General features: G+C 42.6%; 1 protein-coding gene across 7 annotated transcripts in view; it reads left to right on the top strand.

Annotated features, from left to right (window-relative positions):
* The window catches only part of LOC147032810 (neuron navigator 2-like), a 254,665-nt gene extending 243,093 nt beyond the window's left edge, over window positions 1-11,572 (top strand). For all 7 annotated transcript variants that reach the window (XM_085870682.1, XM_085870681.1, XM_085870680.1 and 4 more), the window contains 2 exons: window positions 329-535; window positions 9,006-11,572. In XM_085870682.1, the coding sequence (XP_085726808.1) occupies window positions 329-535; window positions 9,006-9,131 (333 nt within the window). In that variant the 3' untranslated portion in view covers window positions 9,132-11,572. The remainder of the gene's footprint in view (window positions 1-328; window positions 536-9,005) is intronic.
* The last annotated feature ends 2,260 nt before the right edge of the window (window positions 11,573-13,832 follow it).

The raw sequence follows: 13,832 nt of genomic DNA, 5'->3' as shown, positions 1-13,832 counted from the left end.
TTCATGATTTTAATAATGGTAACAAAACAAAGAATATCTGCCAGCAGCATTCGCTATTAGGATGCATAGTTGTTTCACTCTCGACAACTGAGGTCTGTGACTTCATTAAAATGTTTTCAAAAAACTCTGAACGGAACAATGCAGTGGTCAGACAATGATCATTGACCTTGGCAAATCCACACAAGTTTTTTTAATCATTATTATATATCCTTCATGGCTGCAGTCCATCTGCAGTTCATGACTACTGATGAGGTTTTAGTCACACTGCCAGGTTTGGATGAAGTACTCGTAAGTAAATCTGACAACAACAATTTTTTGGTGCTTGTAGCTCTATGGAAGAAGGAGTACGTGGGAAGATCCTGCGAAATGGGTGATGGAGACATATCCGTGGAGCTCACCACAATCACAGCATGAGTGGCCAACGTTGCTCCAGCTGCGCCCGGAGGATGTAGGATTTGATGGATACTCCTCAGCCAAGGAGGGTGGGGGTCCTTCCAAGCAGCTTCCACAAAGCGATGCAGAGGGTGATCCACTTGTGAGTGTAACGGCTGAATTTATTCACTGCGTATGATTCTACACTTGGTATTACCATTCAGATCGGTAAATTAAATCATTGGAACTGAGGTATAAAGATGAAGGATTGATGAAGCATCTTAAGTTTAATCATATTGTTTCACGTCTTTCATTGATATAATGCTTGCCTGCTCATTTGATTTGCATTCACCTGCTTAGGAATGTTAAAGTTACCATGAAAAATCGATATAACTCACATGTACACACAACTCTGGCTGATAATCAGAAGCTCTCAAATGCTTACACAACCAGTCAAAAGTTTTAGAACACCCCTATTTTTCCAGTTTGTACTGAAATTTAAGCAATTCAAGTCCAGTGAATAACCTGAAATGGTACAAAGCCAAGCGGTAAACTGCCAGAGGTTAAAAAAAAAAGTTTAGGTTAACAAAAACTGAAAAATAATGTAAATTTCAGAGTTGTTAAAAAGGCCCTTTTCAGGGATAAAGTAATGGGTTAGCAACTGCAGCTGTTCTGCAGCAATGGAAATAAATTAAGCCTTGAAAGTTGATGTAAACAATTCCTACAGGTGTCCCAACTTTTGTTGATTAATTACAAACCCTCTGTCTGTATCAAAGCAGTGTTGAAACAGACTGTGTTGCTGCACCCTCTGAAGCATTATTTGGACAAATTGCACTGCAGGAAGTAGTATATTCCTATCATAATGGCAAGAAAAAGGCAATTAGCAAAGCAAGACAAACAGACCATTATAACCCTGAAAAGTGTAGGTCTTTCCTTTAGAGAAATTGCAAAGGAATCCAAGCTGTCAGTGAGTACAGTTTCCTACACCATCAAAAGGCACTTGGAAACTGGAGGAAACTCTGAGAGGAAGAGGTCTGGCAGACCCAAAGCCACAACACAATAAGAAGACAAGTTTGTAAGAGTCAACAGCTTGTGTGATCGGCGGCTCACAGGACAGCAGCTTCAAGCACAGCTTAACACTGGTCAGAGTAAGGAAGTCTCAGTTCCAACTGTGAAGAGAAGACTTCGAGCTGCAGGTTTGACAGGTCGAGTGGCAGGAAGAAAGCCATTGCTAAGATGGTAAAATAAGAAAAAGAGGCTTGCTTGGGCCGTGAAGCACCGCCAGTGGACGACTGCAAACCGGAAGAAAGTCTAATGGACCGATGAATCAAAATTTGAAATATGTGGTTCATCACGCAGGGTTTTTGTACGCCGTCGAGTCGGCGAAAGGATGGCTCCTGTCGAGTGCGTGACACCAACTGTCAAACATGGAGGAGGAAGCGGAATGATCTGGGGCTCTTTTGGTGGATCCAGAGTCGGCGACTTGCACACAGTGACTGGCACCCAAAACCAAAAGGACTACCACAGTATTTTGCAGTGCCATGCAATACCCTCTGGTCTATGCCTAGTTGGTCAGGGATTCATCTGACAGCAAGATAACGACCCAAAACACCTCCAGGCTATGTCAGAACTACCTTAGAAGAACAGAACAAGACTGTAGGCTTCAAATCATGGAATGGCCAGCACAGTGTCCAGACTTAAACCCCATCGAGCGGGTTTAGGATGAACTGAACAGAAGGGTGAAAGCAAAGCAACCTGCAAGTGCAACACATTTGTGGGAACTTCTGCAACAGTGTTGGGAAGAATTTTCGGAACAATATTTGATTTCCATTGTTGAAAGAATGCCACGAGTATGTTCGGCTGTTATATCTGCAAAAGGTGGCTACTTTGACGAGTCAAAAATTTAGATTAAATTTTGTTCAACAAAACGATTCCATGATTTCTTTTTTTATCTGCAATTGTTTATTTGTTCTCTGCTTTGATTTCAGAGTGCATCGAAACATTAAACTGCTTAAATTTCAGTAAAAACTGGAAAAATGGGAGTGTTCTAAAACTTTTGACCAGTGGTGGAAGTGTCATTGACACCATGGCAGTAAGGGAGTGAGTGTTGGATAAACCCTTAAATGAGGAGATGCCAGTTGTCTTAAGGTGAGGGTGGAGGGGTAATCTGCTCAGCACTCGTGATGACCAATAGCCAGATAATGTATGCAGATAATGTCTCTCTCAGACAAGATGGTGCAATTTGAGAACTTGAATTCCTTGTTCACTGTTGTGGTTTACCCTGCAAGGGACTGCAAGGAGACAAAACCGAGAAAACCTAATTTTAAAACCTTTTCCCGTCTATCAATCATAAGCTCTCAACTAATTGTGAGTGTTGTATGCATCACACCAGTGAAGGAGTGTATATCGCCTGTCATGGCTTAACGGTTGAGGTGGGTGCCTTGGAATCTTGAAGCCCGAAACGGTTAAGGTGGGTGGCTTAAGATCTTAAGTTCAGGCCCAAGTCGGTGTCAAAATAACACCAGGTGGGTTGACTCAGCCAATTATCCTCCCGAGGTCAGCAAATTGAGTACCAGCTTGCTGGTAAGTGAGGCAGTCGAGTACCCTGTACCAGAGTGTCCCCCTCGCCAATGAAACTGCTTCGGCAGTCTGATGCAACTGACAGCATGATGAGGATCATCCATTATTATCCATGTATGAACAACACCATGCCTGTGGTAACATGAACAACCAGACGGTTTTTCATGAAGGCAGTCGAAAAAATGAGATTATTCAAATCAGTACATCCGACTGATGCATGATCCGACTGAAGTGAAGGACCGCTGGGCCGGTTACTTTGAGCGGTTGTACCAGGCTGATCCACCAGCTGTCGAGTTGGACATCAAGGGTGTTACAATCCCTGTTGCTGACCCTCCAATCAACTGTGGTCCACCTTCACTTGTGGAAACACGGGCTGTGGTGAACCAGTTGAAACGGCGTAAAGCTTCAGGGATCTGTGGCATCCATGCTGAACTTCTCAAGGTTGGTGGAAATGCTGCACTCGTGTCGTTGCATGCAGTTCTGTGCTCTGCCTGGAACACAGGCATCATTCCAACTGAGTGGAAGAGGGGCCTTGTCGTCCCTCTCTGGAAAGTGAAGGGTGATCGCCAAGACTGCAACAACTACCGAGGGGTGACGCTGCTCTCAGTGCCGGGCAAGGTCTTTGCTCAGATAATTATTGACAGGGTTCGCCACCATCTGCTTGAGCACCAGCGTCCAGAACACTCAGGCTTTACACCAAAGAGGTCAATGATTGACCGTATCCTTGCTCTTCGGATCCTCACCGAACGCAGACGAGAGTTTCGGCAGGGGCTGCTAGCAGCTTATGTTGATCTCTGTAAAGCGTTCGATTCAGTGAATCGGGATGCCCTCTGGAGGATTCTTGGTCTTCGTGGGGTGCCAACAAAACAGATCGATCTGATGTCTGAACTCTACTCTGGTACTGAGAGTGCTGTGAAATGTGGTGGTACCATCTCTGACTTATTTCCAGGTGTTACTGGAGTTCGTCAGGGGTGTGTACTTGCCCCCACACTTTTCAGCACTTGTATGGACTGGATTCTGGGGAGAATGTCGGAGAGATCAAGCTGCGGTGCATCGTTTGGGAATGTCAAGAACTCGGACCTTGATTTCGCAGATGATGCAGTCATCTTTGCGGAGACTTTAGATATCCTTTTGGGGGCCCTGGAGGTGCTGAATGAGGAGTCGGAGCCGCTGGGATTACGGGTTTCTTGGGTCAAAACTAAGATCCAGGCTTTTAGTGACATCTTGGATGCTGCTGTCCTGTCTGTGTCTGTTTGTGGTGAGGATGTTGAGGTCATGGAGAGATTCACTTACCTTGGCAGTGATATTCATGTCTCTGCTGGCTGTGAGTCAGAGGTCAATAGACGTCTGAGTCAGGCCTGGGGAGTCATGGATTCACTGGATCATGGGGTGTGGCGCTGCCAGTACCTGTGCGGGAGGATGAAAGTCCGAGTCTTCAGGTCCTTGGTGCTTCCAGTCTTGCTCTATGGATGCAAGACTTGGACTCTGACCAAGGATCTGAGACGGAGACTTAATTCCCTTGGTGCCAGGTATCTTCTGAGAATCCTTAGCTATCACTGGTCGGATTTTGTGTCCAACGAGCGGTTGCAGAGAGAGACTCGGATGAGATTTGTTTCCTGCTTAGTCCGTGAGTGTCAGTTGCGGCTGTATGGACATGTGGCTCGTTTTCCTGACGCTGATCCTGCTCACCAGATTCTCTCAGCGAGGAAGTCTCATGAGTGGATGAGGCCAGTGGGCCGACCACGTGCCTCGTGGTTGCAGCAGGTTGACCATCATCTCAAGGAGATGGGGATGGGCCTGGCATCTGCTTGGGGGATGGCCAGATGGAGGCCCCTGGAGTACCGGTGGAAAGTGGACGCAGCGACGTGCTGTTCTGGCACATGCTCCCATACCTGACCTGACCGATGCATGTCGCCGATTCGGCAAAGCTACATCATGTGCTGCATCGATGCCAGGACCCATCTGATGAACTTTAGGTTGATTGTGTTACTGCAGGTATGGTGTTTGCCTGTTCGGTGATATTCTGATTGAAATTTGCATGGCAAAGCCCATAATAGCAAGCAAGTTTGTGGCACCACAACTGCGAAAGGATAATATGTTTGTATATGCATATACAAACATTAATAATTTTCCAAATTGCCATGCACCATGGACCATACAGGTGGTTAATTATTCTGCTTTCTTGAGACCTTTCCTTATTGTGAATTTTCCAAAGTTTCAGATTTGCAAATTGATGTGAATTTCAGCTAGTACGTGAACACATCACTCGAAGGTATGCATCTTTGAACGTACTATGTGATTATTCACAACTTTAGCTGTAGCAAAAGTACCCATCCATCCAACCATCCATCCATCCATCCATCAGTGCAGTGTGCAGAGCATTAGTGCTGCCTAAGCATTCTCCTGGGCTGTTGGACACAATCCTGGATGGGTCACCACTCCGACACAGAATACCAGCAAGCTGGTACTCATTTTGCCAATCTCAGAAGGATGACAGGCTGAGTCAACTCCACCTGGTATTAATTCAACAGCCAAGCAGGATTTGAACTCGGGACCCTCAGATTCCAAGTCCACCACTCGAGCCATTATGACAGCACCAGGCATATACAAAAGTACCTGGAAGCGAATTATGCACCCATGAACAAAATAGAACACTTCCTGCTCGAGCTCAAAGACAACAGGATAGTGTGGTGGGTTATGTGTTTGCCATAATGTAATGGGTTCAATACCTGGTGGTGACTGTGTTAGGAAAATGCAGTTTTAGTGTATAGTCGGGTAAATCTACAACAAAAAATAGCCTTACCCCCAAAAAATTGATACAAAAGGTTTTTTTTAACAGTTTTGGGTAGGGTTTGACCTCCAAAATAACATACTAAAAATCTACTCAAATCCACCTCCCGGAAAGGGCCTATTTTCAAGATGGCGTCCAAAATGGCCACCGTGGGCTTAAATTGCCATAGAATGGGCACTAGTTGGCCTATATTTGCGATTTTTGTGTCAATTTCTATGTTTCGGAGGTCAACAAATCTATTGAAATCATTTTCAAAGTTGATCAGTGATGGGAAAGCCTTAAATCCAAGATGGCGTCCAAAATGGATGGCATAATAAGTTCTGGGCGGGTCTAAGCCCTGATCTTGTCATCGAACAGACCTTGATGAGATCCCTGAAGAGCACTGGTGGCCTAACACGCGGAAGTGGGATGGGTGAAGAACAACGGTCTCTATGGACAATGTCAATGCCGGTCACGTCGGAATATAACAGTGTGATGCAGGAATTCACTGATCTTTTGTACACGACTAGTGAACAATACAAGGAATCTAGTGGCGCAAGGATGGAAAGAGATGCTTCTGACCTAGCCAAAATCAGTTCAAAACTCAGTGAATGCTCTCATTTTTCTCCAGATCCCTCACTAAGAAATGTGACTGGAGTGGTGGCCGCGTCGGATGTGAATGTCCACGAGCATAAGTCTGTTGGAGAGAAGATTATGGAAAGTATGGTCAATAAACCCGCTTTCACATCTTCCTTCAAACGAAAAGACAGAGCCAAAACACTTGGAGATGTATCTTCAGTCAAACTTGGTCCAGACAGAGCAATTGACCCTGCTCTACTCTTTCAAAGATTTCTTGTTGTGTCAAAAACAGGAGACATTTCGTTGGAAGATGTCATGGGCTATGAGCTGAGCCCATTTCCCCCTGCCCTGTTTGAGGGTATAGGTATTTTCAGAAAGGCTGACAAACCTCAATTAGTTCAAGCTATCAGAGACCATTCTGCCAAAGTGTCAAATGATACCGTGTCTGACTCTGTTCCCCAAACTGAGCACTATGTTCTTGATGGTGGCTCCTTGCTGCATCGTTTGTCATGGACAGCCGGGGACAGTTTCAATGTGATAGCCAAGTCGTATGCTGACTTCACTATTCGTCACTATGGAAAAGCAACAGTCGTTTTTGATGGTTATGATGATGGACCATCTATTAAGGACAATACACACAAGCGCCGTGGCCATATTGTTCATCCCGAAGTCAGCTTCACACCTGGAACAGAATTCTCTGGCAAAAAGGATGAGTTCCTGTCCAGGAGCTCCAACAAGCAACAGCTCATCAACCTCATCAGTGAGGAAATGAAGAAAATTGGCTTGAACGTAATTCATGCACCAGGGGATGCCGATGTAGACAGAGTAAAAGCGGCAGTGACATCGTCATACCAACAATCAACTACCCTGATTGGAGAAGATACAGATCTGTTGGTGCTATTATTGCATTATGCTAGCGTCGACAGCAAAGAACTGTATTTTCGTTCTGACAGTTCATCCAGGAACTGGAAGGTGCACAATATCAACCAGCTGAAAGTATCATTGGGTGAAGAGCTATGCCCACATCTTCTCTTCCTTCATGCCTTCACTGGGTGTGACTCGACATCTCGAGTATTTGGAATTGGAAAAAAGTCAGCATTTCAGAAACTGGCAAAGGGGGATTCAGCAATCAAGACTTGTGCAAACACCTTCCTTGTCCCCAACCAAACAAGAGACACGGTCGTGGAAAACGGCAACAATGCCATGAAAGTATTATTTGGAGGACATCCCTGTGATTCCCTCGCCAAGTTGCAATATAATGTCTTTGTGAAGAAACTGGCTTCAGCTTAGTCGTTTGTCACCCCAGAACATCTGCCACCAACAGCGTCTTCAACAAGGTTTCGCTCTCTGAGAGTATACTATCAGATTATGGTCTGGATGGGGAGGAACGGAAACTTGAAGGCAACAGACTGGGGTTGGAAACTGGAGGACAATAAACTAGTTCCAGTCATGTCAGACAAGGACGCTGCTCCAGAAAAGTTGTTGAAGATGATCCGATGCAACTGCACAACTGGCTGTAGAACAAGTCGCTGTAGCTGTAGGGGATACGGTCTGCCATTCCACAGCGTCTGCGGACCCTGTCAACTTGATACCTGCGAAAATCCTTTCAACAAGACAGCATCGGAGGACGAAGAGGAAGCATAGTTTATCTATGGTAAATGCTACTTCAATGAACGAACTTTCGTTGATGTTTTCGATTTACCCTAACTTGAAGGCATTTTAATTGAAAGTACGTTCTAGAGGAAATGGTGATCATTGTGAGAGCCGATTAATTTATTACTTTCTAAATTACCAAAGCATATTTTTATTTATGTTATGCACAAGATGGTCAATTAATTCTGATCACTACACACGGGACAACTTTTCAGGTAGACACTATTTGAAGGATTGGGCATGACCTCCAAAACATAGGAATAAACACAAACACTACAAATGTAGTCCATTTATTGCCCGTTTTAAAACAAGTACATGCCCATGGTGGCCATTTGGGGGGGGGGGGGGGCATTTTGGACGCCATCTTGGATTTAAGGCTTTCCCATCACTGATCAACTTTGAAAATGATTTCAATAGATTTGTTGACCTCCGAAACATAGAAATTGACACAAAAAATCGCAAATATAGGCCAGCTATTGCACATTCTATGGAAATTTAAGCCCACGGCGGCCATTTTGGACGCCATCTTGAAAATAGGCCCTTTCCGGTAGGTGGATTTGAGTAGATTTTTAGTATGTTATTTTAGAGGTCAAAACTTACCCAAAACCGTTGAAAAACATTTTGTATCAATTTTTTGGGGGTCAAACCACAAATTTACTCTACTAGTCATGCCAGCAAAGGGGGTGCTCCATCAGGGAGCATGCCAGCATTCGGACACTTGAAAGGTAAACGTCTTTTGGCCAATAACTTGATGACTTGCCACATTATCATCGTTTATAATAAATGTGGAGGTGAGGATAAAGTGAAGTACATTGAATGTCGGTGTTAAGAGTAGCTCATAAAATGTAAGTACATGCTGTATATTGATTTATTTAGATCGATCAGATTTAAATAAAGAAAATCAACTGCAAAGTGAAGTATGTTGAAGTTGCTTAAAATTTGCAAATAAAGTGCAATGAGAAATGCCCTTCTTTAATATGGACGAACAAATGGTTATTTCCTGTGATAATCGTCAATGGTAGACTTTAAAGACATTGCCACTGTCCTGCAGATGAATATGCTGATGCGGCTCCAGGAAGCAGCCAACTGCTCAAGCCCACAGAGCTGTGACAGTGATTCGAACAGCACCAGTCACCACGACGACGTTCTTGACTCATCTTTAGAATCCTCCTTGTGATGCACAGCGCAACCTGGCCCTGTGACATTTGCCATGCAGGTGGGAAGGATTCTTCATTAGGTGCACTGAAGAATGTCCGGCAAAGCTTGTTGGAGACCAAGTGAGCATCGCAGCAACCACAACTAATGTGATGGTGATATGACAGTCTCTCTCCCTTTTTGGCCTCTACCTTCTGCAGCCAATGGGAGGGGAGGTGCTGTTTTGCCCATGGAGTAAAATGGAGATTGTGTCGAAGAACTTAAAGTGACTGTGTTTTTCTTACTTTTGCCAAGTAATCAGTATTTTGATGATCTCTGCACATTGCAAGAATACAAGGTAAAGCAAAGCTTAAAATACCTTCAGACAAAGTCAAACGTTTACCTATGCAGAGGCTAGTTTGCTGCCATAATGTGCAATGCAAGCAGAAATAAAAAGCACGACTTTTACGAGTCTGGAAGGCTCTTGCCTTTCGGAACTCAGTGAGCATTAGGTTGTATGGACCGCCAGGTGCAAACTCTTGCTTTATTTGCCTGGAGACACTTGCTTGGCCGTAGAAGCACAAACTTGGGCCTGAGAGCACATTAAAACACATCAAACCATAAGGCTTCACATCACTTCCACTTAAGCCATGGCATTGTTTCCTGAGGTCCACATCACTCAAAATACTGATGTTTTATTTCAAATGTAACTTTTCAGAAAGAAAAGGAAATATATATATATATATATATATATATATATATATATATATATATATATATATATATATATATATATATATATATATATATATATTCTCTTGTAACTTGTACTGTTCAAGCAATCAAAGCGTTTCCTGTGTTATTTTGTACCATTTTAAGTGACCACTACCTTTGTAAATGAAACATTTGGTGCTGCACAAACTATTGTTGCCTTACAGCAATTCAACTATCTGGAAACGAGGGTCGGCACATAGGCCCATTCCTTTATTACAAGGTGCCGTACGCTGTATACTTAGGATGGTCAGACTTGTTATCGAGTAATTTATCGCACATCACTGGGAAGGATAGTGAGCGGTAAGCAGCACCATTTGAGTCCGACGGCACCGTTTAACCTAGTTACATATGGCAACTTGTTTGGAGTATCTCCAAAGTACTGCCAGTAACGAGATCAATTGCCCAGCATAGCGTTGCTGACACTAAGAAGTTCGTATTCTCTGCAATCTTCGCAAAGGCCTGTTGCTTGAACCTGGCTGTGTAAGCCACTGCACACGGAGAGCTGTCGGCTTTAATTAGAAATAGCACTGTCTTTATGCAAAGGTGCCGCCGTGAGATGACAAACTGGGGAAATGCAGTGTCCTTATGGTAGTTTTTAAGGAAATCTGCCAAAATGAGTTCATGTTCCAGCCAGTGTTTTACTTATGAACAGGTTCATGGCCAACGCCGCAACTTTTGTAAATGTTTCGCAGAAAAAAAATAAAACCCCATCAAAAACAGCAGAAGTGGTTCCCCAAAGTCGTTGTCTGCGTAGCGTTGGGTCCTTTGGTAGTTTTGTGGCGGTCTCATCACATGCTCAAGTACTCCCTTGAGCACAGAAATTTTGGTGCAATCTGCTGTGACTTGGGTTTGTGCATGTTAAAATAATTGTGGAAAATGTGACTGATTTGGGCTTCTGCGGTTAACAAGAAAAAAGGGTTTTTATTCTTATGGCTCAACTTTTGATCAATAAGAAAATGCCAAAATGTAGCCATTTTAAGGTTTTAGAAGCATCAAAAAGGGGGTTTTGTGTGCGTGTCGTGTGTGTGTGTTTGTGTGCATCATTGTGTTATACATACATTGAAGCTTTTGACTACTGTTTGTTAGGACTTCATTCTTGGATAAGGTTATTTCACACTTTCAGAGTCTGTAGACATGAAATGTACTATGCAATGACTTTGCCATCATTATCTTTTTGCTTCCCATTGATTGAGCCAAACGGTTTTGAACTGCCATTCGAACAAAATGGTTAGTGTGTGCACAAGAGCTGGTGTATTGTAGATGTCGGGGTAATTTTCAAATCTTCCTCGGTTTGTTTTCAAGCTGGATGCGTGCTCGGCTTTGTACTGCAATCAGCGTTGGTTTGTCTGCAGTTTTGTTACCTTCCATTTGAGGCTGTACACATTCTCGTTATTGGTGGAGGTTACAAAGTCGGTGATACGCGTCTCACTCACTGTTATTCTGTGTATAGACAATGTAGCATACTGAGTGTACATAGATGAGAATAGTGGTACATTTTGGGGTGGGGGGTGAGGGGAGCGGGATTTCTAAAAAACATTTTGTAAACACCATGAGATGATTGGTATTTTGTGTAATAAAGCAAAGACTTCTCTTTTGGAGCAGCCAATCATCGTAGATGTGATTGTAATTTCATCCTCCGCCCTTTGGAAAGGTGGACATGATGTTCCTGTTGTAAATTATTCTATGTTAATAAAATGATATTTATTATGACCTTTTGTTTCCATTGAATCAAAACCAGCAATATGTTTAATTAAGCCTCCCCTATAGGATAGGGAGAGGCTTATAGCTGTTATAGGGTTTGTTTCTACAATGAGTGTCCCTAATTTTTATTGGAACCCCAAAGTTTTAGACCCCCAGGAGTACGACACCACCATTTATTATTTGTTTTTTCTTCCTTTTTTTTCTGCCAATTTCTGAGCTGTATCTCAGATCCTGCTCGGACTTTCAGAATGAAATTTTGTAACAATAATGGGATTTATAATAATGTGAGGTTTACAGGTCTTTTTTTGACCTTGGTCATTGTCGTTATAAAGTCATGACCTAATTATATATGATTTAACATTTTTCACCATACCAAAACTATGGTTTGTCCAATCAGAACGAAATTTCCCTCTCTAGATAGCATAAATTAACACACATTTACACTTAATTTACATCACATCCCTCTGGGTTAAAGGTCAAGGTGAAATTGTGATCTGGAAAAAGATACTGCACGTTTTTCCATTGTGGAATCTTAAAGATCACTACTTGATCTTCCAATATGTTCTTGTATCATAATTGTGTACCTGCACTGAACTTGTGCAATTGATATGTGATAATTGTCCCTGACCTACTTTCTTCGGATTGTGACTCAATTAACTAAAAACACATTTTTGATCATAACTTGAATAATTTTTCTCCGATTTTCATATTGTTGAGTTTTGGGATTGATTGTAGATGGGGATACATTTTCTTAATTTACACTCTATCCATATATATGTTGAAGGTCAAGATCATATGGTGGTCTGAAAAGAATATGGCCATCATTGGATCGTGGGTGCCAGAGGAGGCTTACCCTTGGCAATCATTTCATGATGGCAGATATCTAGTAATCTAGGTTCTTCTTTGATGATGCACAAAATATGGTCATTCATTTACAACATGTTGCCATCGAGTGACGATTATTAGCCAATGAGTTGTTATTGTTATATCTCGTAATCTAGGTTCTTCTTTGATGATGCACAAAATATGGTCATTCATTCACAACATGTTGCCATTGAGTGATGATTATTAGCCAATGAGTTGTTATTGTTACAAGTTCTGGAGCACCTGCAGGAGAATTATTTATTTCCTTTTGGGAAAAAAAAGTTCAAAAGGGCAAATATTTATATAAATGGTGAGGGAAAAGGTTCAAAAGGAAATACTATGGGAATGTACTCACCTATTTGTCATATGTGAATGGGCTCGAAGGATAGCTCGAAGGTATAATCGTTTGTTTGTTTGTATGCAGCACAGGGCTGCAGGGTAGCGTCATTGGCTGAGTGTGTGGCTGTGCCGCTGATGCATTAGGGTAGGAATTTGGAATTTGTTCAAGGTGACGGTGAGAGCTCACCTCCTCTTCATGAAGGACACCGTGGGATCTTTATTGTCCACCAACGAAAGCCGGCAGATGGGATTCCTGTTTAACATCCATCAGAGGGCAGGATGATTCATCTCACACAATGATGAATCACCCTGCCTGTGAAACACTGGGATGACAATTTATAGCTGGGTCAGGATTCAAACCGAGGGGAGACAGCTGAGAGGTGAGTGTGCTTTCCTGTAGGGCCTAACCCATCCTGTCAGCCCTGGAGGTAGAATAATCCACATGCAAAAAATGCCACAGGCAAAATAAAAGTTGGCTAATATGATTTATGAATCATGTAAGATGAATGAAACAAGAAAACGAAGCCTGTACAGGTAAACTAACAAGACTACATTAATTAAATGAGCTTATTCAACTGAAAAACACAATTGCTAAACCAGACGTCAAAAATGACGGGTTGGAATTATTTTATTCGAAATATTCAAGGAGACTGGAAGATATGATGCTTCGTAGCAAGAAGCGTTATTTTAAAACACTACCTGTACAAATGTGATCCTATTTTCTTTATCTTCTGGGACATTTCGTTTCGATGGTGCAGCCTCGTGAACGTGCCAAGATATGAACCCTCGGCCTAGTGTTAGGTGAACTTCTATCTACTTTATTTATTTGACATTCTACGGATGTAAATGAACACTCGTTTTATTCTGCATGTGTTACACACCATGTGCAGATAATTTCACCTCCCTGGCCTTGCATTTATTGTTTAATTGTTTTTTGAAACGGTTCTATACACCACCTCCGATGCCCAGTTGCAAGTCAGCTTCGACATTTCCAATGGAAGAGGCATAACTCCTCTTTTATGAAAAGTGTTTTTCGAGTTTTTTTATCCTGAAAAATAGACTGTAG

This window comes from Eptatretus burgeri, chromosome 2, assembly GCF_056783735.1.
Source record: "Eptatretus burgeri isolate ZD-2024b chromosome 2, Ebu_testis_v1, whole genome shotgun sequence".
Lineage (NCBI taxonomy): Eukaryota > Metazoa > Chordata > Myxini > Myxiniformes > Myxinidae > Eptatretus > Eptatretus burgeri.
Note: the sequence above shows the minus strand (reverse complement) of the source record. Positions and strands in the feature narration are given on the sequence as shown.